This window comes from Sordaria macrospora, chromosome 4 (genome assembly GCF_033870435.1).
Source record: "Sordaria macrospora chromosome 4, complete sequence".
Taxonomy (NCBI): domain Eukaryota; kingdom Fungi; phylum Ascomycota; class Sordariomycetes; order Sordariales; family Sordariaceae; genus Sordaria; species Sordaria macrospora.
In genome coordinates, this window is record NC_089374.1 from 3,371,128 (window position 1) to 3,395,871 (window position 24,744).

Sequence of the window (24,744 nt, forward strand, 5' to 3'; positions counted from 1 at the left end):
ACTTGTGCCTGAGGGGAACGTTCCGGAGCAAGGCAACGGGACCGCCGCCGACACCCCGATGAAACGGGAGATGGGATCCACACTTGCCCGGCCCCCCAAGACCCGAAGCCGGCCGGCTCTGACTGAATGCGAAAGGCATCGATTGCCGTTGGAGTGATAACATCAAAAAGGAAAGAAGATCATGGTTCGAATCGTGTATAGATTGATTGATTGAGACGGAGGAGACTGTGAAACATGTCCAATCGCACTTAGAACACAATCAATCCCGTTATTACGTACAAAACTAAACACACAACCCACAAACGGCACGCACACGAGATCACTTGCCTTTGTTGTTGGCGACAATCCTGTTAGTCAACTCGATGGGTACTGCGGGTTGAAACGGGTGAAAACCTAGGTACTTGAGTGACAGGATGGCGGACGACGACGACGAACACCAGTTCAACACGTCAACCAACGTCAACCAACGTCAACCCGCATTACGCATATACGCAGGTACAACTCAATCATGCATGGCGCCTTTCCCTAGCATCCATCGGATTGCTCACATTATGCAGGTGATAGAAATCGACGATGGTAAAACTTTTGCGGGGAAATGGAAGGGATGATGAGAGTGGGAGTGTATCGATCGATTCAACCATTGGTGATGAAGGTTCTACTTTATTTCGGAATGACGCCAGATGCGTGCGCGGTAATGATCGGGGCGGAGAGGTGTACCGGTGCTTGGCGCGGCCCCGGTCCGGAAGGGAGTGGAGATAAATAGAACCGGGCGTCGGTAGAAGTGATATCGGACGGGAACGGTGTCCCTCTAGGCCCCGGGCCCTAAGCACGGAGATGAGTGGGTATTGCTTCCGCGGCCGTTGTATAGTTGGGGATCAAAATCGGGAATATGTATTGTTACTCATTATGGAATGAATACACGGCTAGTGCGTAGCTCCCGTCGGGCCGTGGAGGATAATGAAGCGATGGTGATGGCCAGCATTATTCGCTGGGCTTGTGTACCCATGTTGTATTCAGGATGCATGGTGGTCGTTCTTTCCAAGCATGCATCTTAAACGTTCCTTCCCTACTTCTTCTGGGCGTCTGAAGTTTAGTTGTAGATTGAACACCTTCCTGGTTACACTTGACAATGATGACACAAAAACTGAGTTTGGACACAACTGACGGACGGATGGATGGATGGCTTTTCTGAACTACACAAATCGGATGAAAGGCTTGGTTGGCTTTTATCGCCAACAAAAAAAGGATGAAAGAGAAAGACAGGTGAACCAAGATTGAGAGGACCGACTGAGCAAAAGAAAAGTGCAAAAAAAGATGAAAAAGAATTGCCCAATAACAGGATTGAACTGTTGACCTTCGCATGACTTGATATTCCAAAGAGGGGATATTAGTACGACGCTCTAACCAGCTGAGCTAATCGGGCTGTTGATTGTTAATAGAAGAGTGGATACATAGTACCTTTGAACGAGGACTTATGCACACCTTGGGATAGGACTAAGATGCTGTGAAGTATGATAATGGATTTTAGGAAAGAGTGTAGTTGGTTGTCTCAAACCTGGAAGATTCAAGAACGACGAGTTTGCGAATGAATACCCGACAGCCAACAACATGCGTGGGGCACCAGTTCTTCCAGTCACTATGCTGAGCATATGATAATAGCGTTCCGTGCCTATACATGGACGATGAACGGCTTGAAGATGAAGGGATATCTCGTGCTTGTACATTACGTGCTCGATCGAAGCACGGCATCGAAGTAAATGATCTGGAGACACTTGGATCAAATGAACTTTATGGAAGAGTGAGTAGCTAATGGTTGAACCCAAAACTGCACAATGTGTAAAGTTATAGGTGGGTGAAAGACGAGATGGAACGAGCAAAGAAATGAACGAAACATTGCCCGTCAGCTTGATACAACACTGGACAGGGTTCAAGGGGCCAGCATTTCCCTGCACCTGAATGGACAAGAGCGGAATCACCAAACCGGAACGAAAGAGATGCAAAGAGCATAACCCACTCACAGTGTCTCTCCACCCTAACCTCGTGACCTCATTCCCATACTGCATTCATACAATTCATAACTCATCTAATCATCATCACCCATCAAAAAGCCCTCCAAATAGCTCCCGCCCTGTTCTTCTCCACAGTCTCCTCTCCCTCCTCACCATCCTCCTTCTCATCAGCCCTATTCATCCTTTTCACCCACTCAGTCTCCTCCGCCACTGCCTCCCGTTCAATCTGCTCCATAACCTCCAATTCAGCAAGCATATTATCCACCAAGGTTCCGAATCCGCTCAAGATCCTGTCTAGAGACGAATTATTTTCTTCTGCTTCTTCTTCTTTCTCCTCTCCCTCGTTCGTTTCCTTCACCCCTCTTATTGACCTCGACGCGCGGAAAGATCCATAACCTTGGGGCTTCGACGACGACACTCCTCGCAACGCTTCTAACATCCTCCGCCACTTCTCCAACCGCCTTCCGAGCGCAATACACTCATTCTTCCATTCGATGTCTAAGCCTCCGATCATGTCCACCTCCCCGTTTTCATCGAGCTTCAACCCTCCATCCCTATCTGCTGCGCCTCTTCTCCGTTCCTCCAGTATCCTCCCCGCCCTTTCAGCCCACACCTCAAACCTGCGAACAACGCGCGTGTACTTGCCCATAGTTACCCCAGAAGAAAACGAAGCAACAGGCTCGCTCATAGCCCACACTCCCGAAATCACTTCATCCAACATTTGAATCTTTTCCTCATCCAGCTTCCCCTGCCCTTCCCCCCGTCTCTCGCCATCTCGATCCCTACCCAGATTCAACAAACCCTCTACAACCCCCTCCTCCCCGTCTCTTGTCTCCATCTCCCCCACCAACTCTTCCTCCCCTCTCACCCTCTCCCACCTTTCCCTCAGTTTCCGCTTAGCATCACCTTCCCATTCACCTTTCACCCACTCCGCATCCCGATGGAGCAAATGCAACTGCAGCAGTTCCGTCTGTAGCCGAGAAATTTCAGCGGAAGCGGCGATGTTGGCTGGCTGTTTGGAGGGCGTGGGGGGCGCGAGGAAGGATGAGGTTAGAGGTTTCGGGGCGAGTGGGATCTTGGCGGGGGTATAATGCTGTTGGTAGGTGTCGAAGTCGTGACGAGGCTGGGGGTATTGCGGCCCCGGGGCATGGGCATGGGCCTGGTCTTGCAACGTTGTCGATTTCGACTGCGGTTCGGGTATGTGGGTTGTAGGTTTGGATTTGGGGACTGCTGTTTTGGTTGCTATCGTGGATGAGGAGGCTGTTGTTGGTTGGCGTAATGCAGGTTTGGTGACGGAGGTGGTCATTGCTGTAGAAGTGAGCTGTGTTGAAGATGCTGCTGCTGCTGGTTTAGACATTCCAGTAACTGGTTTGGGGGCTTGTAAAGACATAGGTTTCCTGGAAGCAGCAAGACGTCGAGTCTGCGTTGTTGCCGTACTCGTTGCTGTCCCGGGATTCGCCGCTGTTCTTGTCTTCGTTCCTGTGGTGGTGGCGGTACCGGTGGTCGAGATCGAAGATGCCGGGTTTTCTCGTTTGTGAGCCGGCGATGACCTTAGGCCGGTTCCAGTCGATGTTTTGGGTGTCCCTCCTGTCGTTGCTACCTTTGGTGTAGCTGTGGCGGGAGACCGTCTGAGTGCGTTGGTCGATATAAGTGACTGAGGCCTACTCTTACCAGGAGTACTTGGTGGCGGAACTCCTTTGGAAGCGCTCTTGGGTGGTCCGCCTCCAGTGCCAATTTTAGAAACCCCGTTATCTTTACTCATAGCACATTTAGAAGGTACGGTGGTTGGAGTTCCCGATGCTGCTGGGTTTCGCAGTGCTGATTTCGGCGTTGTGGGTTTCGGCGAGCTTATTGTTGCTGACTGAGTACGCGCATGCCCTCTTCCCCCGAGACCGATACCCGTGCCTATCCTGGTACCAGAACCTAAAGTAGCTGTTGCCCTTGGGCTAGTGACCGTAGCCAATGATCCTGAACTTGACGAAGTAGCTGGACGAGTCATTCCGAACGGTCCTGATACTGATCGTGCTGTTGTCGTTGGTGGTGACAAAGGAGTGGCTTTAACAGTCACGCTAGTTGCAGATACCGTGGGAGCTCGAGCACGGAGGGGTTGTCTTAGACCGGATATTGACGATGTTGTCGACTTCGTGGCGATTGTTGATTTTGTTGCTGCTCCTGATCCAACTCGGTTCCCAAGACCAGCGGATATCCCAGTTCCAACTCCGGATTCAGCCCCTACACCCGCATTCTCAACTTTCCCTCCCTCTCGTTTCAGTCTCCCACTAGCCAGTCGATTAAGACCTCCAGAGACTGGTGGTTTGATGTTGCTGTTGTCGGTGCCGCTTCTGGTGGCTGAGACACTCGCCATCCTTTTGATTCCAGTCCCGCCGATAGCTGTGCCCATGCTACTAGGGGCGGCAGTCCGTGAAATCGTTCCTGGCACAGGCAACGTCCCTTTTGTGGTTGATGGCACTTGGATCATCGAGACAGGCCGTTGTTTTGGTGTTCCTATTCCTGCACCCCTAGTGGAGGTACTACTGCCAGCGGACGTACCATTCACGCCGGTAGTCGGTGTCTCCTTCATCAGTCTCGCGGTACTTGTTGGTTTCCGGAGCGATCGAGTGCGATCGAGTGCACTTGGCTGTAGGGAAGGCTTTAAAGACGAAGAAGAAGAAGAAGACATAGTGACGGAGAGTTTTCTCCTCTTGGGAGGCGGGGATTGGATGGTGTTGTTCAAAGTGTCCGTCATTCATTCCCGTCTGAAGCTGTGCCCTTCTTGGCCGTGGTCTGCTAAGTTATTGGGTTGCAAAGAGCCAAGCTTGGGTGTCCAGGAAATATGCCGGATGGCGTTATAGACGAAGCCACTGCGAACAACCCAATTGTTCGACGGATGTACATATGCAGGTTGGTCAGGTTGGCGATGCTGGTTCCAGTAGTACATAGTACCTTCGTTACCATGGGAACGCTACTACGTACAGTATTTTACGTGTTCCCTACACTACCATACCTCTAGGTCCCGCATGTTCAGGTACGTCCCCGTCCTGCAATGCTTTCAATGTTTCAGTGACCATCTGCGATTCCAACGTGGCTGCCACAGGTCTTCAGCATACCTTCGCACTGGAACCAGCTAAAACCTGCGCCTATCACTGCGGGCCGTTACTGGGCTCCCGGTGTGCATAGGGACCCGACGTCACTACGGCAGGGGTACTTGCCGAAGACCGATCGAGATGGACGGGAGGGTCTAGCCCATTTCAGTTGTTCCTTGATATCACCCAAGTCAATACCAGGTTGTCGTTCACAGGGCATTCATATCCAGAAGGTCGTCTTATAAAAAACCATCGTTCAATTTAGCATTACAGCGGTTATACGATTCTTAGCTGATTGACATATAGTCAACTGATCATAAACCACAACAGCCCAGCCCAAGAGAATCCAAAAGGGTATCACCATCATCTCTCCCATCCAGCGAATATACAAACGATTCCTCATTATCTTGTCTCGTAAATCGCATCAAACATATGCACCACCGAATACCAACACTTTGTACAACTTATTACTGTCCGGCCATGCGACAAATAGCAACAAGCAATTCCAACGCCAACTCCTGTTTTCTCCTTCCAGTATGCAGTTCTTTATGCTTGTTCCCAAAATTATATCTCGATCCTTACCACATGACATCGACACTTAACGTGTATCAACGGGAGAGAGCACACCGTTAACTGCTGGCGACCCGTAGTAGCCACCGTTGTGGTTCGCGTAGTGGTCTCCCAGGGGGGTCATTTGGCCGCTCTCATCCTCCTCATTGAACTGCCTGCTCTCTTCCACATGGCGCAAAAGCTGCTTCAAGTTTCCTCCAAACACCTTCAAGCTTTTGGCGCAGGGAGGGCAGATGTTGAGGGCACAGGAACTGCAAATGCAGCAATCCACATGTTGTCTCTCACCACAGGTGCGGCAGGCAATTCGATTATGTCGCTGTCGGCTCGGCGTCATGAATTTATGGCTTGTGAGGCATCGGTAGTGCCTGTCCGTAAGAGGGGGCGCATCCAGCACTCCGTCGGCTGGCAGTGGTGCCCACCACTTCTTCTTCTTGTTCTTCAGGAAGAGGGCCACGCCCGGGTGGTCAGTCCTCTCGGGCCAGGACTGCTCCTCGGGCTCCTCCTCGTCCGAAATCACGGCGATCTCGTTGTCGAGGTATCTGCACTTCGGCGGCTTGAGGGTCTCGACCGATACAGCGGATCCGGATTCCGAGAGGGAGCCATGATCTATGGTGCCATTGGAGTATTGCCGGTATGCGTCCTGGACCTGAATTTGAGGAGCTGGGTTTCCGTTCGCGGGTTGGTGGTATCCGTTGCTGGTTTTAGAAGTGGTTCGAGTGGGGTACGGGGCCGCGTTGGGGGGCGGGGGTCGCTCTACGGGGCGCCCCCGGTTGGCCGCAGGAGAAGCGGGGAGTCCAACAGGCGAGCGCACGGAGAGCCCGGCACCACCATTGGCACCACCATTGTTTGTGTCGCTTGGGGCCAGGTTCGAATTGTTCACTGGCCGCACCTGAGAGTCATGTCCTCCAATTGCTTTTCGCTGAATCGCAGGCCTGTTTCCTCCCTGTCCATTCGTCAATGGTACTTGTTGTTGTTGTTGTGCCGGTGGTGCGTTCGGTTCCCAATCTCCATTTGGTTGCCTGACTTCGTACTGTCCATATTCGGGTGCGGGATGGCGGGCGACGGAAGGAGCGGTAGTGGCGGCGGCGGCGGCAAGCAGCCCATTGCTGGCTTCGGATGTCGGTTGCGACACAGCTGCCTTTTCCGCTGGCGTACCCGCTCTCTGAGTGTCGTCGCGGCTCTTCTTTCTCAGGTGGGATTTGGCTTGGCCCATCGTATCCTGAACCTGGGGAATGACTTGTTGGCGAGAGGCTGAAGGACGAATGTTTCTCCCAGGAAGAGCATTGGCAGTGGTCCTATGCACTGGGGCACGGGTATTGTTATTGGCTGCAGGTGGGGATGCGTCGATGTGCCCTGGCGACAAAGGCGGTGTTACTGTTGGCTGGGCGTCGGCGGTGCGCGAAGCAGCATGAGACTGAATCTGGGCTGATTCTGCGGTGGATCCGTTGCTGGAATCAAGTTTAAGGTCCGCAACCACCAGGTTCTTTTCACTCTTCACCGATCTCCGTCTCCAAAGCTCTCCTTGCTGGGGCGATGTGTTTGAGCCGTTGATCGAGATCGGCGCGATTGGCGCCCCTGTCGAAGCTTGTTCAGATTGCGTTTGAAGTCGCGGAATCTTTGGCGGCGTCTGCGGCCTTTGACGGCTTGTGGGCTGCGAGTCTTTCTCTTTCACTGGAGGGGCGGGCGGTGCCGGCGGCAATTCTCGCTCTGACTGTGCGAACTTTCGGGGTCTGTCTTCTTCCCTCTTTTGTTCATGGTGGTTCGAAGATGCGACTTGTCCGGCTACTCTCGAAGACGCTGTGCTTGGGTTGGGCTCCTTGGAACCGGGAAAGCTATGGGTAGAGTTTGTCGAGGATCTCGGGGTTGATCCAGCACTGCCATCCGAATATGCCCACAATATGCTGGACAACGAGCCAGCTGGTGACACAGGAACCGAAGTGTTGGGCGACACGGCGGGCTTGCGATTTGCCGGGGCCGAGGCCGAAGCCGGAGCCGGAACCGAAGCCGGGGCTGGGGCTGAGCGGGGTGGAGAGGATGGCCGGGAAGCTGCGATGGGCCTCAGGGTGGGCGAGTCTGGGGAAGCCGCAACCGGTTTGGGAGAAGTCACAAGCGAAGGCGAAGTAGGGGAACTTATGCCACCACGAACAGGCCGTCGGGGTATCGACATAGGCGGGAGCGGCGGTAGCGGAGCATTCCAAGGTTTGACGTGGGAAGCAGCCGTTGGGGTAGTGGGCGTGGAGGCCGCGTTGGCAGTCGTGATCATAGTGGCTGCCTTCTGCCTATCAGCTCCGGGCTGCTGCGACCCGGTCCTTTCCCAACTGGGTGCTTCCACAGCAGACCTGGGCGCTGGCAGCGGCTTTGGCTTTACTTGCTGTGGCGGCGGAGGAGGCGGCGCAGAGGGAGGACCCGTTGTTGGACCAGAGATACCAGTACGAGTCTGGATTGGTGCAACAGGCAGCTTCTTGGCCAATGGGCTCAAAGCTGACGTCGCTGACGTCGGCGCTGCTGATATCGGCGTTGTTGTTGTGGTTGGCGGCGTGGACTTGGGCGGTGCTGGAATTCCTGTTGTTGTTCCTCTTGTTGTTGTTTCTGGCGATAGCAAAGATGGACCGGGAGCCTTCGATTGGGCCTCATCAAAACGAAGCAACTCGGAGAGGTCCAGCCTGGGAAGATCGGGGAGGTCCAAGTCCAATCTCTGTGGTCTGGCGGCATTCGACGCGGGGATTTGCTGTGCTTTTGAGAAAAGCGATCTGCCCTTCTCCCCCCCGGCCGACCGCTTCCTCCTCAAGAAATTTGCAGCTGCTTCCATGGTGGGGAGGGACCGGCCGACTCGATGCTCCTTCAAGGGACCGTTTCCCGGTTGCTAGGCGTGTCTCAGTATTTCCCCTTTCCCCGGAAAGCGCAGGATACGAGTTCCAGATTCCCTGTCAATAAGAGGATATTGTGTGACTCGGCTCAAGGCTGGCGGGCAGGATGGTCTGAGGGCAACAGTCTGGTCCAACTCCAAAAGTCCGGTTGAGTGAGAGCGATGGTACGGTTCCCTAGGACAAGAAAAAAGGCCCGCATGTGGTGTTGCACATGAAGTGGGAGGGCCCGTATGGTCTTTCGTCAAGGCGACGCTCGGCGGAATGCTGGGCTGGGAAGAGGACTGGAGGTGATACGAGAGCGCCGGAATCCCACTTGCGGTAGTAAGACCTCACTTGGTGCAAGAGATATAGATGGTCATGCAAAAAAAAAAAAAAAAGGGGGGGGGGGGGGGGGGGGGATAAGACGAGACAGCGTGCGTAGGCGAGTAGGGTAGGCAGCTCAGGTAGGCATATGTGAAAACGGGCGACTCGATAAAAATCGAACAACGGACGATGAAGTCGCATTATTTTAGACAGGGTTACGTACCTACTTTGCCCGCCCTGGCTCCCATGAGCCTAATTCCCTGCAAGACTCCAGGCCGGCCCGTGGAAATTAGTTGGATCGTCCTAAGGGACCTCTCCCCCCCTGTAGTCACACTGGCCCATGTTCTTCTGAAACAGCCGCTCACGATGAGCCAAAGAGCCAAGTCTACGATGGTTAATTTGACACGGAACGAGGTCAAAGCCGTTCGTGCAGCTGCTGCCTATCGTTGTGGTATGAGCCTCGCTTTCGGTCACAGATAACTGTTGATCTTTCACCGAGTGATAAAAAGCTTACAAGCTATTAGATATCATCGATAGGCACATATAGGCCCATCAGATACGCAACCCATCATATGTCTATGGCAGTAGTGTATATGCGAAGCCTCTACCTAATCCATGACTGCTAACCGAAAGCAAATTGCAGCGTTTCCTACTCTTCGAAGATGGATGATATCAAGCCGTTCTCGTCGTGCTCGTGTGGTGGTTCTGGACGAAATCATGGAATGTGAGGCGTGGCGCAAACGGCTTCAGGTGTGTTGCGGACATCGGCACTTGGGATGAAATGATGTCTTTCTGCAGCTGTGCAATTGCGTCGGAAGAGAATGTCTACTTACCCGACGCTACGTTTCAGCCACGGGGACCGAAGACCGGATGACAGCGCCGATGGAGAGTGCCAATGATGCCATCAAGATCAACGTCATCTGAACTATAAGACGAAAGAATCGGTTCGGTGGCGGACGAGGGACCAGACAGAGATCAGGGGCATAAAAGTCCACCGAGATGAAGCAGACCCTTCCAGGGCGAACCCAATCGCAAAAGGTGAAGATTTCCCTAGGTAAAATCCAGGGCAATCAAGGGGTCCCAAGGATTCGAATTTTCTTCAAATTCATGCATGACATTCTGTAGGGCAAGAGCAGGCTATACCACTTTAGGCAAGCGTGGTCCTTTACCCCTGAAGAATTTCCGATGACGCAAATGGCAAACTCCAACATGGGGAAAGCCAAAAAAGAAAAACATTCCAGTCAGCACTTCAAGTGACACTCTCGAAATGCTAGAAATGGCAACAAAAAAGAAGTGAAACTCCAGCACAAGGCTGTGAGACTTGGTAACTAGACAATCTACAGTGTCATAACCAGTTGCTATCGTCGCATGACCACCACTTTTTGCGACCTTGGAGGACCGGTACGGAGGGAGGAAGCATGGATGGTCTGCTATGCAAACATGGCGCGGCGGATACGGAGGTCCGCGTGGATAACATACAGTTCCTTTCGGCACCGATATGCACGGCCATGTCGGTGCATGACACACCCGGCTTCCCTCATGGAGTTCTCCTGGCCCTTATCTCTCTCGTTCCTTCCTCTTTTCCACTTTCTCTTCCTGGCCAGACCTCATCGAGACTGCCTTTTCCACCATTCATGACGATGGGAAACCTTGTCCACCGTGACCAAGAAGCTGGTGGCAGTCGCCGGGTCAAACAACGGAAGGCGCGGTTGTTCGTCCACTTCCCCGATCCGGTCTGATGTTCCTAAGCAGGTATCTCCCTCCTTCCTCTCATCCTCCCATCCACGACACATGGTAGAGACGGGTTACACTCGTTACCTGGACGTATCATCTACGTCGAGATGATCGACAAAACAAAGAGGTTTGGACATTCTGTGCCAACGTAACCCAAACCACTCCCAAATCAAACCACCCTCTTCGAAGAACCCTCCCAAGTATCAGGTTGGATGCACACAAGTTCGGCTCGATGCAGGTCCCGGAGCCACAGAGTAACATTTGGGCCCGGGTGATTACATGCAAAAAAATGAAGAGGGTCAAATACGACGGCCTTCGGCGCGGCAAATGCTCGGCACAACACAAACACGGCTTATGGAGATGAATTGGGGATCCTGGAGTCGCCCGCGCCCTCGTTTTTGGGGCGACGGTATCCGTGAAGGGACAGGGTTGATCGTCAACTGCAAGCATCTGCACATCTGACGAAAATCGTTGACAATCGGAAGGCAGCTGTCCATTAGACGACAACTTGGACTCGTGGCTTCTGGGTGTCGTGCCTACCCAGGTCAGAGGCGTTGAATTGACAGTTCACAGAACTATGCATGCTTTTGGAGACATTTTGTCTTCTCCAGGTCAAGTCATCAGCGTCTTCTCTATCCCAAGACCTAGACTTACCCGGAAAACCTCGTCGTGATGATCAAGTTCACATGGCACGGATGCATCCCGGACCGTTGCCCAAGCGGCGGTGCTCCCGTCTTTGGCGGGCCAACTCCCGAGTGGAGGAAGGGACATTGACTTCGTCCTAAGAAGTGGTGAGTTGCTCATCCCTTGAGCTGGTTGGTGTCTCCTGTTCCCCAACCAACAACACCTAACCATGATCTAACTTCGTATTGGGATGACAGAAACAACAATGCGGTGACCCTGAAAACCGCCCCGCTGGGAAAGCGCATCTGTGAAGGCGCTGACTCCCTTCGTCGTGAAGAGGAACTTGCTCGTATCATCCGCATCAGCTCCTCGATCGAACCTTGAGGATGACAGAGAGGCACGTGAAGGTGAGGCGCCGTGAACACTTCACTTGGTGAGCTTGAGTGACCTTGAGGCCCTCAACGTCCTCTATAAGTATCTACCTATTAACTCGCGAAATGGGTAAACGTTCCACCCCCCTTTGAGCGCCTACAGATGACATATGTCGGCGCCCCGTAAGCCAGCTCGACCAGCATACACCAGCATATGTATCTGTCGCGGTTGTGAAGCTCCTGGACAACGCCCACAACCCTAATTTACCTGCGTGCCAATTTACAGGCTCCGCCTTGACCTATATAGGTTTCTCCCCTCTGCAGGCGCTCAAAAGTCTCCCTTTTGCGTTGTCGACCAAACCAGAATTAACCACTTAATCTCCAGGCACGATGAGACCTTTACAAATATTCGCTGGCCTGGCCGGCCTCTTGAGTATCTTGAAGCCCATCCAGGCTTCTACGGTGGTCGACCCAAAGATCGCCGCCAAAGCTGCCATCGATGCCATGAATAACGCCTTCTACAACCCTTCCGAAGGCCGCTGGTCTCCCGAAATTGCCTGGTGGATCTCTGGAACCGCCCTTCAGGCCGTTCTGGACTACATGCATGTTACCGGCTCGCGGGACTATCTCGACCAAGCGCGGTACATCGTCGACAAGCAAAAGGCGCCCGTGCCCGGCTGGCCCCAAGGCGGCGGCAACTTCAGGGCGGACTCTACTGACGACACGGCCTGGTGGGCGTTGGCGATGCTTCGTATGTTCGACCTTACCGGTGACAAGCAATACCTGGAGGTTGCGAAGCAGGATGAGCAGTATATTTGGCAGTACTGGACGGACACGGAGTGCGGCGGAGGGATCTACGTGGACATCAAGGCATTAACGTACAAGAACGCTATTGCCAACGCCTTGTACATCAAGTTGGCCGCGGGATTGCATCTTCGCACGGGCGATTCTCGATATCTGACCAGGGCGCTCAAGACACGCCAGTGGTTTGAGGAATCGGGCATGATCAACGCAGAGGGGTTGGCCAACGACGGGTTGACAAATGATAAGGCAAACCAAGTGTGCTTCAACAACGAGGGACCGACGTGGTCATACCTCCAGGGAACGCTAATCGGCGGTTTAGTCGGTACGGTATCCCTTTTCCCCCTTCCTCTATTTTCTCTTATTTTCCCCCTTCTCATACCAAGTCATATTAAGCCTTAAAGTAACTAACAAGCCAACCCCTAAACCCAGAACTCTCCCGCACAACCCCCAACGAAGCCTACGTCCGCTCCGCCGTAACCCTCGCCAACGCCGTCATTTCCTCGCCCAAACTCACCCCCCAATCCACCTGGGTCCTGACCGACTACGCCTGCGAGGGCACCGCCGCGGGCTGCAACTTCGACCAGCAGAGCTTCAAGGGTATCTTTGCTCGTAACCTCGGCGAGCTGGACGTGTTGCTCAGGGAAAGGCCATATCGCGCATATTTGGAGCACAACGCAAACTCGGCATACCAGACGGCACGGAACCCAGCAAATGGTTCTTACGGTACCAGCTGGGCGGGACCATATGATGGAAGCAATTTGGCGAAGCAGCAGTCGGCGGCGAGCTTGTGGGTTGCGGTGCTTCAGGATCAAGGAACGGCTTGATATCCTTCGGCAGCTGCGCTTGTGGGTTCCGGTCTATAGACTGGAATAGTTCTGCATTCGTTCTTTGAGAGGAGGCTTGGGGTGTACGATGAATAGAAATGGTTCGGGAGAAGTCTTCATCACGCACTGATGTTGTTGCGCCCAAAAAGAGATAGCATCGCAGGGAACAAAAGATAAATTCGCACTTGAGTGTCGTGAGACACTCGCGGCAGAAGCAGACGGGGGCACATATGGAAAGGCCAAAGGGGGAATACAAGAGACAGGGATTAGAGAGCATATAATACAAGTCATTGCATTCTTCATCTCGCCCAACTGGTGACGCCATATAACGCCAGCAAAAATAACGGTCAAAGGGTGCGCAGGCATGGTCTGCCCGGCAATCAATATCTGGGAATCGTAAAAAGTTGGGCAGATAGGAGGTAAGTAAGCGAGCGACTATCATTAGTCATTGTATCTCACCACCATACCAGAAGACTGCAATGAAGATTAAGATTGGGCGTGTGATAGTAATATCAAGGTCGTTCCGCAAAGAAGACAAAGCCCCCGCCGCCGCTACCTGTACATACATAATATACGTACGGCAATATCTGAAAAACTCCAATCACTCCGTTTTCATCCCATAAAATCAACTCCAAACCTCCACGTCCGCCAGTCCAAGTCTATTGTTTCTTTTTTTGGAGATGAGTTAAGACCAAGAAGATCTGTTGTTCCGCTTGCTTGGTCTTCGTTTCCGTCCATTTAGACCTTGAGGTTCCCTTTTTTATTCTTCTGTCTTATTTTGCCCCTTATCAGTCAGTCGCTTCGTCCTGGGCCTTTCGTCTGGGTGAGTATGAAGGTAAACCGGTTGTGTCTCTCCCTCCTCTCTTCCATCATTTTGCGTTTTCCTCCCTTGTCATCCCGTCTACCTTTATACCCCCGCATTGTCCATCTGAGCGACAACATGTCGACCCGGGTTTCAACCTCCCCCTTCCTCCTCATCCTCCTCCCAATCCTACACAAGAACATCACGTCATATTTTATAGGCTGAAGGGCCTCTTGGGGTAGCTGACGCCCTCGACCGCCGCGTTGTCGACAAACCAACTGCACCTCTCACCCGTCGCCTCGTTCACCAGCGCGCACGGCAAGCCCTTGCCCTCCTCAAAGATATCCTTCATGATCTCCTTCTTGCCGCCGCCGGTGGCCACGAACGCGAGGCGCACCGAGTGCGTCACGACCGGCAAGGTGAGGGTGATGCGGCGCGGGGGCGGCTTGGGCGAGTCCTCGATGGGGCTGACCCAGGCCTCGGTCTCGCGCAGCAGCTCGTGTCCGGGGAACAGCGAGCACGTGTGTCCGTCGGGCCCGCAGCCCAGCAGCAGCAGGTCGAAGATGGGCAGCTTGACCGAGTCGCGCGCGGCAAAGGAGTTCACGAGCGCCTGCTCGTACCGGTCCGCCAGCTCCTGCGTGTCGTCGAGCACCGATTCGTCAATGGTGTGCACCGTCGGTTGCGGGGTGCCCTCGGGAATCTTGTCGAGCAGCTCCTTCTTGAGCAAGAAGTAGTTGGAGTCCTTGTGCGAGAGCGGGACCGCGCGCTCGTCGGCGAAGAAGATCTCCCACGACTCCCACTTGACCTTGTCCGACTCGTCCTTGGCGGGCGCCAGCAGCGCTTGCGCGAGCGTCTTGGGCAGAGAGCCGCCTGAGACGCCGACCTTGAAGACGCCGTGACGCTCGATGCCGACCTCCTGGCACGAGATCAGGTAGGACCGCAGGGCGGTCGCGAGCGTGTCGACGCTGGGGAAGGAGTAGAGGTTGGCTTGCTTGCCCATTGCTGCTTGCTTGGCTTATCGCGGGAAAGTTGAGCTTCGGTGGGGCGTTTTGCTGTTGGTGATGCTTCGGGCGGCGAAGTTTTAGGTCAGGTTCAATTCCGATGACCGGGGATAGAGGTCGTGACAAATATCGCAGGTGTGTTTTACTTTTTCCTGTTCTCTTTCAAAGTTTACGAGGAGGAAGGAAAGGGAAAGGAGAATGGATTGGGTTAAGATCTGTCGGTGTCTTGTCTTGTCATGCAATAACTGCGGGGGTGGGGACGATATCGCAAACCGGACCAGCTTTTAGTGTGCAGTCAGTCAATGAGAAAGTCGTAGCAGTAGCCGTAGCGATGATAGCTCTGAGCGTCGTCTTTTTAGTGGGGCACTACCAACGGGCGAACTGCAGGGAAAGGACCAAAAAGCTTTTTTTGCGACGAATCAAAACCGAGGTAGCACCTCCCCTGGCTTAAAGGCTCCGGACCACACACCTCCATACACTATACTCGTCAGATATGGGGCTTTCCCAACCTTACAACAACAGCTCAAGGAAGGCGAACAAAGCAGATGCTCAAGATAAGATCATAGGAGTAGCAATCCGCAGCTTGTCAACCAAATGATTCTTGTGTTTGGACCGGGACAACGTTACTCCAGTACTCTGTAGCTCTGCGAACCATGTCCCACCACCTACCCCTATGGGTTTTTGGAGGTTAGCAACGACAATGTCCAGGGTCACCCAAGTGACCCAACGAGCTACGAACAACAGCCAACAACGATCGCGATTGGTAGGTAGGTTGGTAGTGCGAATAAAGACGATGTCGTGAAATCATGTAGAAGAATCTTGGAATCTCAGAAAGAAAGACGCACTTCGAGTTCAAAAATTATATATGACCGCCACTCTTCTGCCCGTGGCAATATTACGGTTCGATGTCGAGTGCTTGGTTATCCAACGGTGTATTTGTGTGGTTTGCTTCACAGCAGGGCTCACTCTTGCACTACCACTACGATAGATCTGGAGCGAGGTTTATGAGGCTGCGATCTCGTGTCTCACCCCATGATATGATATCGTTCGTCTATGGATGTCGTAATTTGTCTTCGCCATCAGGAGGTATGACACGTGCTGTGGTGGACGAACAATGGAAGATGTTAATGGGCATATTGGTAAGGTTTCTGTCCTCTTTGAAAGTGCTATCCGTCATGGTGAGATCGAGACGAACGCCATGTGGTCAGAATGATTCCCAGCTTGCCATAACATCGTCATCAGCAATTCCTTTATCTCGATGTCCATTTTTTGCCCTTGCCAACACTCAGGACTAGCAGATTAGCATCACTGGATGCCTCAATGACATTCTCAGACCGAGAAGTGTTGGCTCGGATCTCGATGCCTTTCTTCTTATGCCTGGCACGGCATCGTAAAGGAAATGGAAGATACGTATGCCGATGGTTTATGGAACAAAGGAGGGTGACAGTTGGGAAAGTTCCGAATGGAATCAGTGACGGCATAGTAATGCCCTGAAGAGAGAAGCGGCTACATCTTTCCCTTTTTGTAATGAGTTGCACCCCTTCCGAAAGGCACAGGTGCGTCTACCTATTGTATCTCCCTGATATCCGGGTTTGATTGCTCTTTGCATCATCCTCTTTCGGATTATTATTTGAAGTCTCTTTTGGAGAACAGCTCTATACTCGAAAAGTTAAATATACAGAGCTGTAGTACCAAGTTGGTAAATTATCAGCAAGCAGTTAAATTTACCAGTTGTTATTGTTGTTGTTGTTGTTGTTGTTGTTGTTGTTGTTGTTGTTGTTGTTGTTGTTGTTGTTGTTGTTGTTGTTGTTTTATTTAACATCTACTTCTGCCTTCCAAAGGCCATGAGACGTACGACAATAGGGCTGTCCTATTTAATCTAATCTATAGCGATTGTCAAAACTAGAAATTATATAATTCGAGCGCAACTCTAAGCTAAAGGCTACAAAATTCCTGTAATGCCTATTACATTAAATATGGTCTACCATTACAGTTCTTCAAACTTGAAAAAGAAACTAAGCAAAGTAAAAAAAGAAACAAAATCACTCCTTCTCCTCTTTCCTTTCTAAAATTGTCCTCTTCTATTATATACGTGATACGGAAATCTAAGAATTTATACTTAATATAGAGAGTCACGAGACTAAGGCTATATTGTATATAAATAAAAGGTAAAAGAGAGATTATCTCAGAAGAAAAGCTTAGCTTCTAGCCAGCCGTCTGCACGCAGTAGATATGCAGCGCAGTAAGCTAAGTAGCTCAAGTGCAGGGCAACAGCTGGACAGGCACCAGAGTCCCCATAGCAGCTCAGCTAATGTGGGCTGTCATGACTAGTCTAAGCTATAATACAAGGTATGGCTAATGATATTAGGAATCTAGAGATTTTAGTATTAATACGTTTAAATTGCTAGTCTAGCAATATATTAATTATTGTGATAGTATAGCTGTGTGACGAACGGCAGTCTGATCTGCCTAAATGAGATAGCTGAAGGTAAGAACTATCAGAGTCGTTCGGTGAAGCCAAAAGGTTCACAACAAGTATGTGCGTGGTACTGGTCTCAATGAACAATTGTGGTAACTGTGATCTGTTGACTACTGTCGAACTATCTGACAATCTGAGTTCTCCCGTAGTCCCTTTATACCTGCTCGCCCTCTGCGAGATATCTGTCTCCGGATGCTCTTGTCGAGCCCCATAGGTCTATCTAGTGTGTGGTGGCTCACGATGCCCTCCTGGCTCACTGTGAGCAGTGGCTCACGGGTGAGCCCTTCGTACTGGTGAGCCCGTGCGTGCGCCTTCCTGATCCGCTGGTCCTGTAGGGTAGCACGACCTTGCCCGTTTGGGTCTGTTGTGCTACCAGTGCTGTGGTTGGCCCGTGTGTCCTCATAAGTTCGTAACAAGCTGGGCCCAATTTTGAACTCTTCATCTTTAAAGAAATTATATTAATCGTTTATAGAGCTTCTTCCTTCTGCATATTTCTACTAGAGTATTAATTACTAAGATTCCCTAATATAAGTCGAATTAAAAAACTTGGAAATTTAAATGCGAATAATATGTTACTACTAATTAACACTAAGAGCGCGGGCAATATTTTCTCTTTTCATTACGTTTCCAATTAGGAGAAAACGTAATATATTTTTACGTACTTTATGTATTTATTTATCTTCTTATTACGCTAAACTATTTACATAGTCTACCCAGTGGGTATGCGATGCTGCTTCAGTTCTTAGTCAGTGAGAAAAACCGTACCGTAGCCAGATGAAAACCCTCCGCTTCTCTATTATAACGACGCCGTGTCGACGCTGTGCCTTCGATGTTTATCTTCCTCTCGGTATGACCTCACTGTCATTCCCGAGGCCCGATCTTTGATTCCGCTGCGTGGTCCCCCGACCGTCCTCCCGCTCTCCAGAATCAAAGATCAATCTGAATTCCCTAGTAGCTCTTCTGCTTCCTTCGCTTGTTCGATCTTCACTGCCAGCTTGTACTCCTGCAGTCGTCCCAGTCGCAAAGCCCAGCAAAGGATTCGTTCCGCCCCCGCCACTGTCTCGAGTTCGTTGTGGAGTTGCTCAATGTTTGTCGGCCACGTTGGGTCTCCCCATAACCATGTGTCTTCCGTTTCTCTACATTCCAAGACAATATGTTCGAACGTCTCCTTCGCTAACCCGCACCGGCAGTACGGTGTTGTCACCTCCGGCACTCTTCTCTCGAAGAGGAACGCCCGTAAGCCTATTTTGCACGTTCTGATTTGCATCAGGAGTGAGCTCATAGCCTTCGAGAGGTAGTGCGGAGATGACTTCTCATCCGTACTGGGCCATGTGTGGTACTGCAGCGTGGTTCCATTGAACCGCGCACGCGCCTCTGCGGCACTCAGCTTCTTCCTTTTGCTCATCGCCTCGGCCACCCTAACGTGCCACCTCGCTATCCACTCTCTCCGAGTTGCCTCTTCCAACCACCGTTTCCTTTCACCCGACGTGGGCTCTCTCACCTCCTCCTGCGGTATCGGGATGTCTTCTCTAGGAGCCCATCGCTCAGCCCACTTAGCTTTCGCTCGGCTGCTAACTGGGGTTTTTACGTACTAAAAAGGGTATATTAGAATTTTTTATTTCTTATACAAATAAATTAAAAAAGTATTTTCGTATTTAAAAACACTTGTAATAGTCTTGAAAATTGCTATGACTGATTCTTACTGCTAATAAATATTATAAGGAAAGCTAATCTAATTTCTGAAACTCTTCTGTCGCTCTCGTATAAGTCTTTAAGCAAAGCCCTTTGTAGAATCCTAATAAATTTTTGACCTACTGAATTTAAAAATACTATTAGGTCTCTTATTTAATGAATCCTTTTGAATATATTAATATACATATATATATTGTCTTATTACGCTAGAACTATATAATCTACTCAATGGGTAAGCGGTGCTGCTTTCTTTCTTAGTCTAAAGCAAAAACCGTATTGTTGAATACTGGATGAAAACTCTCAGCTTCTTCATTTCCAACCACAACTCTAAATCCAAACTTTTATCCCGTCTCACTATAGGAGCCCGGGGAGCCGTGGTTGCTTTGATGTTTGTCGTCTATTCTTATCGTTATTGTTACAACGCTGGCAGACTACTACATCACTAGGCTATATTCCAAAAGTATACAAGTAACCAAAGCTTGTGATGGCAGCCTTGCAGTTGTGTCTCTCGACTCCCATCACAACTATATAAGACCACTTGAGCAACCGAATTGCCAGCTTCGGTTACTTGTATCCTTTTGGAACATAGCCCAGTGATGTAGTGGTCCGCCAGCGCCGTGACACTACGGACCGTATAAGAGCTTTCTTGCCTATTTACTAATATTAAACTAAACACGCTTTCTAGCTTTGTATAAAAGCTATTTAATAAAAGATTTCGTTTACTTTATTATTTACTCATTATTTTCGAATTCATTACTTACTCTTACTTTTTAATTTTAATTACTCCGTATAAAACCCTGCTTATTTCGTATATAATCCTGCTTACTTTAAATAACTCTACTTTTTTGTCACAGGTTGACATTAGCTATATAGTGTGCATTCCGAGTTCTGCCTTACAAGCAGAACATCGTCCTATCTTTTGTAGGTTTGGCCGCCTGGGCATGTGCACCCTAGCCTGTCATAGTATGTTTTGCTTAAACGGTGGGTTCGATTCCCGACCGTGGCAATTTCGAGGGCGATTTTGGGATACTCTTGTCGGCACTTAGTCGAGCACAGCCCCTAAAAATGCAATGACAATTGAGGACCATGTATGCAAATCGAAGAGTACCGAAATGCCACGTATCGGCCCATTGGAAAATGTCCAACTTAGCGGGAAGTTGCATTTTCAGGTAGTGCTATATAAGCTGTCGCATTGCGATAAATCCTCCGCGACATTGTCGCCCTCGGAAATGGGGCCGGGGCCGGGGCCTTATCTTGAAGATTATTGAAAGATAACTTCGCTTTAAGGGGAGGTAGTGTCACAGGTTGACATTGGCTATATAGTGTGCATTCCGAGTGCTGCCTTGCAAGCAGAACATTGTCCTATCTTTTGTAGGTTTGGCTGTCTGGGCATATGCACCCTAGCCTGTCATAGTAGTTGTCATAGCTTAGCGCCATGCCTTCTAATTAGCTACATTACCTACATGCCTCATTTGTTTTATTTACCTGTTGGACCAACTTCCTATTTCATTCTTGTATTTAGTCATGCTGGTCAGACTCGCACTCTCTCTTCTTCTCTTTTACTTTTCATAGTTAATTATTTATTACATTTGTAAGAGTTATTTGTACGCACTGCCCTCGAGACCTACGTACCGTGACGGTAGTAAGAACGTTAGTATATATAATAGTAAAGTTTATAGATTTTTACAGTCTTTACGGGTTTTTGAACGGCGGCTCTAGCGTTAGGTAGCGCAAAATTTTAGTAATCCTCTTTGGTTTTCAATTTTTTAATTCAAGAATGCAATGCTTAAGTGTCGTGTGCGGGTTACATTTGCCCGCTAGTAGGTTGAAGCAGTCTTTGCGAAGAATTTAAAACATTTTTAGTTATATTGATATATGATATTAAGATTTTTTAATACTTTTGCAATTGAGTCAATCGACCAGAAATCCGGCAATTTTAGAGTTATTAAAGTTTTTGTGGTTGTCCCAGCGTAAGTACTAACACTTAGCGCTAAGACAGTTGGTTATAGGAGGAAAGGTGAGCTAAATTTACCAGGTAGCACATAGTTGAGAGGTAAGAGGCAATTACTACTTCCAGGTTTTGATCGAGCTTTCATCCATGTTAGGACGTTGAGTTTGGTATTAGGTATCAGTGCAATCGTTGTCATTATCATCCTTCGACACACCTACAAAGAAGGCTACAGGAACTGTTGTCGTTCAGGATTTCTGATAGTTTCGCGATGCAGAAATCATGCGATTCCTGCTTCTCTCCAGCGGAGACAGCCATGTGCTTCCCGCATATGCACTTCCAGATTGCAGATCGTTGCCCATTGTCCAATTGGATCTGCTTTTGTCTGAACGTCGATTCTTCGGTTTCCCGAGTGCCGAACGAGCATCGAAGGAAGATGTTCCGACCAGGAACTGGAAAAAGAGTTCCGTCTGGTTGGTCCCGGTACCCATCGTTCAGGTTCACAGGGCGAACGAATTACAGTTTCGTAAGGGGAACGATGCGAAGATCTGCAGCAACCGCAACGACCAAAAAAAAAGAAAGCCTCGAACCTGTGCCTCGGCCGAGGCAGCAAGCAGATGGGGATATCTAATATTGGACCAGATATACACAGTAGGTATTACCTAGGTATGCGAGGCTAGGGTCTTGGTTACTGGTAAGGCGATTGCGAACGTTGAGAGAAGTCCAATGAAGGAGATTGTCGGGCGAAAATGGAAGGTCCACTGTTGCTGGCAGCACGTCCTGATCATTTCCGCGAGCAGGTAGGTACATGTCCCACGATGATCCGGTTGGGCCGTTGTATTTGACAGACTCGTAGTGTAGACTCGTAGCTAAAATCCATGTTTGAACAAATATCATCCATTCGTCAAGGAGATGCCTTCGTCGGGTCGCAGGGGTAGCTTCTAAAAACGCCTTGGTTGCGTCACCGGTACAGGATACCTGACAGTGCGCTGTTTTGTCCCGTCGCCATTTGTCGCAGTTGGGATATCTCGGCAGCGCGGCTTATCGTCGGCTGAAACAACGATAAAATGTTGAGGCTATCGCCAGCCTCGATAATTCTATGGCTTTGAAGCAATGCCTCAGGAAGCAGTGGACACTCACAGAGCGGTTGATCTCCCGGCATTGTTCTGGCGATCGTTTGCCTAATCAGGGCCAACGAACGACGGCAGCTTGTTGTTTAGCGCTTCGTTTGGGCAGCTCTGGGAGTGGAAGCTTGCCAGCACTTGCCCCGAATCAGATCCATTTTGGGCGCAATCACGCCAATGGCCAATCATGTCGTTACTACGGAAGGCGGCAGGGACAATGAGAGTCACGATCGCCACGCCTGTGTTGGAGACACGGTCAAGCAGTCCACGGAATCCGATTCAGTGAGCACCTCACTCAGTCACCACTGACTGCACTTCTGAAAGCCTTGGACGAAACATCTCCGAAAAGTTACCCAGGTCGATCACTTGGCGACTGCTTCCAATCGTTGTTCAACAGACTATTTTTTGTTCAGGACATACCTAGTAACCTTACCAATGGCGCAGCCGAAATACCTCAGTGGCGACGTCGCTGCCATCAACGATTTCATTGACAAGTTCGATGTTTGTCTTCCCCGATGGAGCTACCGGTAATACCCATGATTATGAATGCAATGCTTACACCAAGAATAGGTCTTCTTGTTCGACTGCGATGGTGTGCTATGGTCTGGAGATCATGTCTTCGAGGGTGTTGTCGAGACGTTGGACTTGCTAAGATCAAGAGGCAAGAAGACGGTGTTCGTGACCAACAACTCAACAAAATCTCGTCCAGAGTATAAAAAGAAGTTCGAGGGCTTGGGAATTCCAGCGGATGAAGATGAGATCTTTGGCTCTGCGTATTCTTCCGCCATCTACATCTCCAGAATCCTGAAGCTGGCGCCGCCAAAGAACAAGGTCTTTGTGATCGGCGAGGCAGGCATCGAGAAGGAGTTGACGACAGAGGACATCCCATTCATCGGTGGTACCGACCCGTATTTCCGTCGAGATATCACGCCAGAAGACTTCACGGGTCTTGCGGACGGATCTCTGCTCGATCCCGAGGTCGGCTGCGTGCTCGCGGGCTTGGATTGGCACATCAACTACCTGAAGCTATCGCACGCATACCAGTATCTCCGTCGCGGCGCTGTCTTCCTGGCCACAAACGTGGACTCGACCTTCCCCATGAACCACAACTTCTTCCCCGGCGCAGGGTCCATCAGCATCCCGCTGGTCAACATGACGGGGCAGGAACCCGTGGCGCTCGGAAAGCCCAGCCAGGCCATGATGGATGCCATCGAGGGCAAGTTCCACCTGGACCGCGCGAGGACGTGCATGGTAGGAGACCGGCTCAACACCGACATCAAGTTCGGCATCGAGGGACGGCTGGGCGGCACACTTGCCGTCCTGACGGGAGTGAGCAAGAAGGAAGACTGGGAGGCGGCGGATGCGGTTGCCGTACCGTCATTTTACGTCGACAGGCTAAGTGATCTAAGAGCTGCTACGCAATAAAGGAGGGAGAGCAGGTGCAAGGAGCTGGTGGTGTACAGGGTGCGGATATGAGGAGTAACGGATGCCTGGTAAGCGGGGGGGTTATGGATGCTAGCATAGACGGCGTGGATATTGCTATATTTCCCTTTACTAGGAGAGCAAGCATACCTAGACAAAATGAGGCAGCCAATGGAATAGATAGACTGGGACAAGTAAATGTGGTAAGACCTGGCCACAGAAGCACAATGACGGCCGGGAGAAGACCTGATGTTTTCGTACGTTTCCGCCTGCCAATACGTCCTACAATCTCGACGACCTGATCATGACCATCAATGGGACGATAATATGAGCCAAAGGCAATAGTCTGGTGGTATATGATGGCATGTTCGCATGTTGGCATGTGGTATGTTGGGATATTTCCCTGCTGGCGAGTACTAAGTAGTGCAAATAGTGGAGAGAAAGCAGGAAAGAAGAAGAGAAATCCCATGTGATGTTATTTCAGGAGTGACGAGTGTACCTAGGACAGTGTGGCCGGTCTGGAATCTTCGGAGCTCGGGACCTCTCAGGCTTTCGGAATGGCTTCTTTCCTCTCGGCTACGGGAAGCCTCCTTTTTTCTCTTTCAGATGGAAAGTTCGACTTGGGCCTGGAAGCCCGAGACAGCCGATGACGTAGCCGGCTGTCTAACCCTGACATTCTGGTGCCCCGACCCTGCTCGTAAGTTGCTGGTGTAACCCTAGCCTAACCCTGGGGCCTAGACTGCCCGGTGACTGGCGGTTGCTAGTGGACAAGGCCTGCGTGTGAAATATGCAAGCCATCAGTTGGGGAAGGACCCTGAATTTTACCAAGCGCTCAACGACAACCTGTCGAACCTGTCGCCCGACGCCGCTGACCTGCCAGCTAACCCGTCCAACCCATCCGGGCAGACGAGGGTGTGAACCCTTACCCTTTCGCCCTGGTTTTTTTTTTTTTTTTTTTTTTTTTTTTTTCGGGTGTCCTCCAAGGTCGGCGGCAAGGGTTCAGTTCGAGGGGATCCAAAGGGTCCTCTTGTGACCCGGTCCTCGGTAAGGATGCCCCTTGGATGGCCGTTTCATCAGTACGGCGACC

The 24,744-nt window shown here is 50.8% G+C and overlaps 5 protein-coding genes and 1 non-coding gene across 6 annotated transcripts; 2 read left to right on the forward strand and 4 right to left on the reverse strand.

Moving 5' to 3' along the window:
• Positions 1–1,326: 1,326 nt before the first annotated feature.
• SMAC4_13651 lies at positions 1,327–1,423 on the reverse strand. Its single transcript has 2 exons — positions 1,386–1,423; positions 1,327–1,362 (listed from the first exon to the last, which is right to left on the reverse strand). It is a non-coding gene; the product is annotated as a tRNA-Ile (tRNA).
• A 348-nt stretch (positions 1,424–1,771) lies between these two features.
• Positions 1,772–4,764, reverse strand: SMAC4_00170 (uncharacterized protein). Its single transcript, XM_003351581.2, has one exon. It carries the CDS (start codon positions 4,753–4,755, stop codon positions 2,101–2,103), a length of 2,655 nt encoding a protein of 884 aa, XP_003351629.1. The 5' UTR covers positions 4,756–4,764; the 3' UTR covers positions 1,772–2,100.
• Positions 4,765–5,326: 562 nt separating this feature from the next.
• On the reverse strand, positions 5,327–8,471 carry SMAC4_00172 (uncharacterized protein; the record flags this gene model as incomplete). Its single annotated transcript, XM_003351582.2, has 1 exon — positions 5,327–8,471. One exon carries the CDS (start codon positions 8,469–8,471, stop codon positions 5,691–5,693), a length of 2,781 nt encoding a protein of 926 aa, XP_003351630.1. The 3' UTR covers positions 5,327–5,690.
• A 2,793-nt stretch (positions 8,472–11,264) lies between these two features.
• SMAC4_00173 (uncharacterized protein) lies at positions 11,265–13,566 on the forward strand. The gene is made up of 3 exons (XM_003351583.2): positions 11,265–11,357; positions 11,448–12,687; positions 12,795–13,566. Exons 2-3 carry the CDS (start codon positions 11,952–11,954, stop codon positions 13,187–13,189), a joined length of 1,131 nt encoding a protein of 376 aa, XP_003351631.1. The 5' UTR covers positions 11,265–11,357; positions 11,448–11,951; the 3' UTR covers positions 13,190–13,566.
• Positions 13,567–13,705: 139 nt separating this feature from the next.
• On the reverse strand, positions 13,706–15,388 carry SMAC4_00174 (uncharacterized protein). The gene has a single exon (XM_003351584.2). The coding sequence runs from the start codon at positions 14,989–14,991 to the stop codon at positions 14,206–14,208; it is 786 nt and encodes a 261-aa protein (XP_003351632.1). The 5' UTR covers positions 14,992–15,388; the 3' UTR covers positions 13,706–14,205.
• A 7,224-nt stretch (positions 15,389–22,612) lies between these two features.
• On the forward strand, positions 22,613–24,124 carry SMAC4_08108 (uncharacterized protein). The gene is made up of 2 exons (XM_003347168.2): positions 22,613–22,736; positions 22,806–24,124. Exons 1-2 carry the CDS (start codon positions 22,671–22,673, stop codon positions 23,658–23,660), a joined length of 921 nt encoding a protein of 306 aa, XP_003347216.2. The 5' UTR covers positions 22,613–22,670; the 3' UTR covers positions 23,661–24,124.
• Positions 24,125–24,744: the final 620 nt, after the last annotated feature.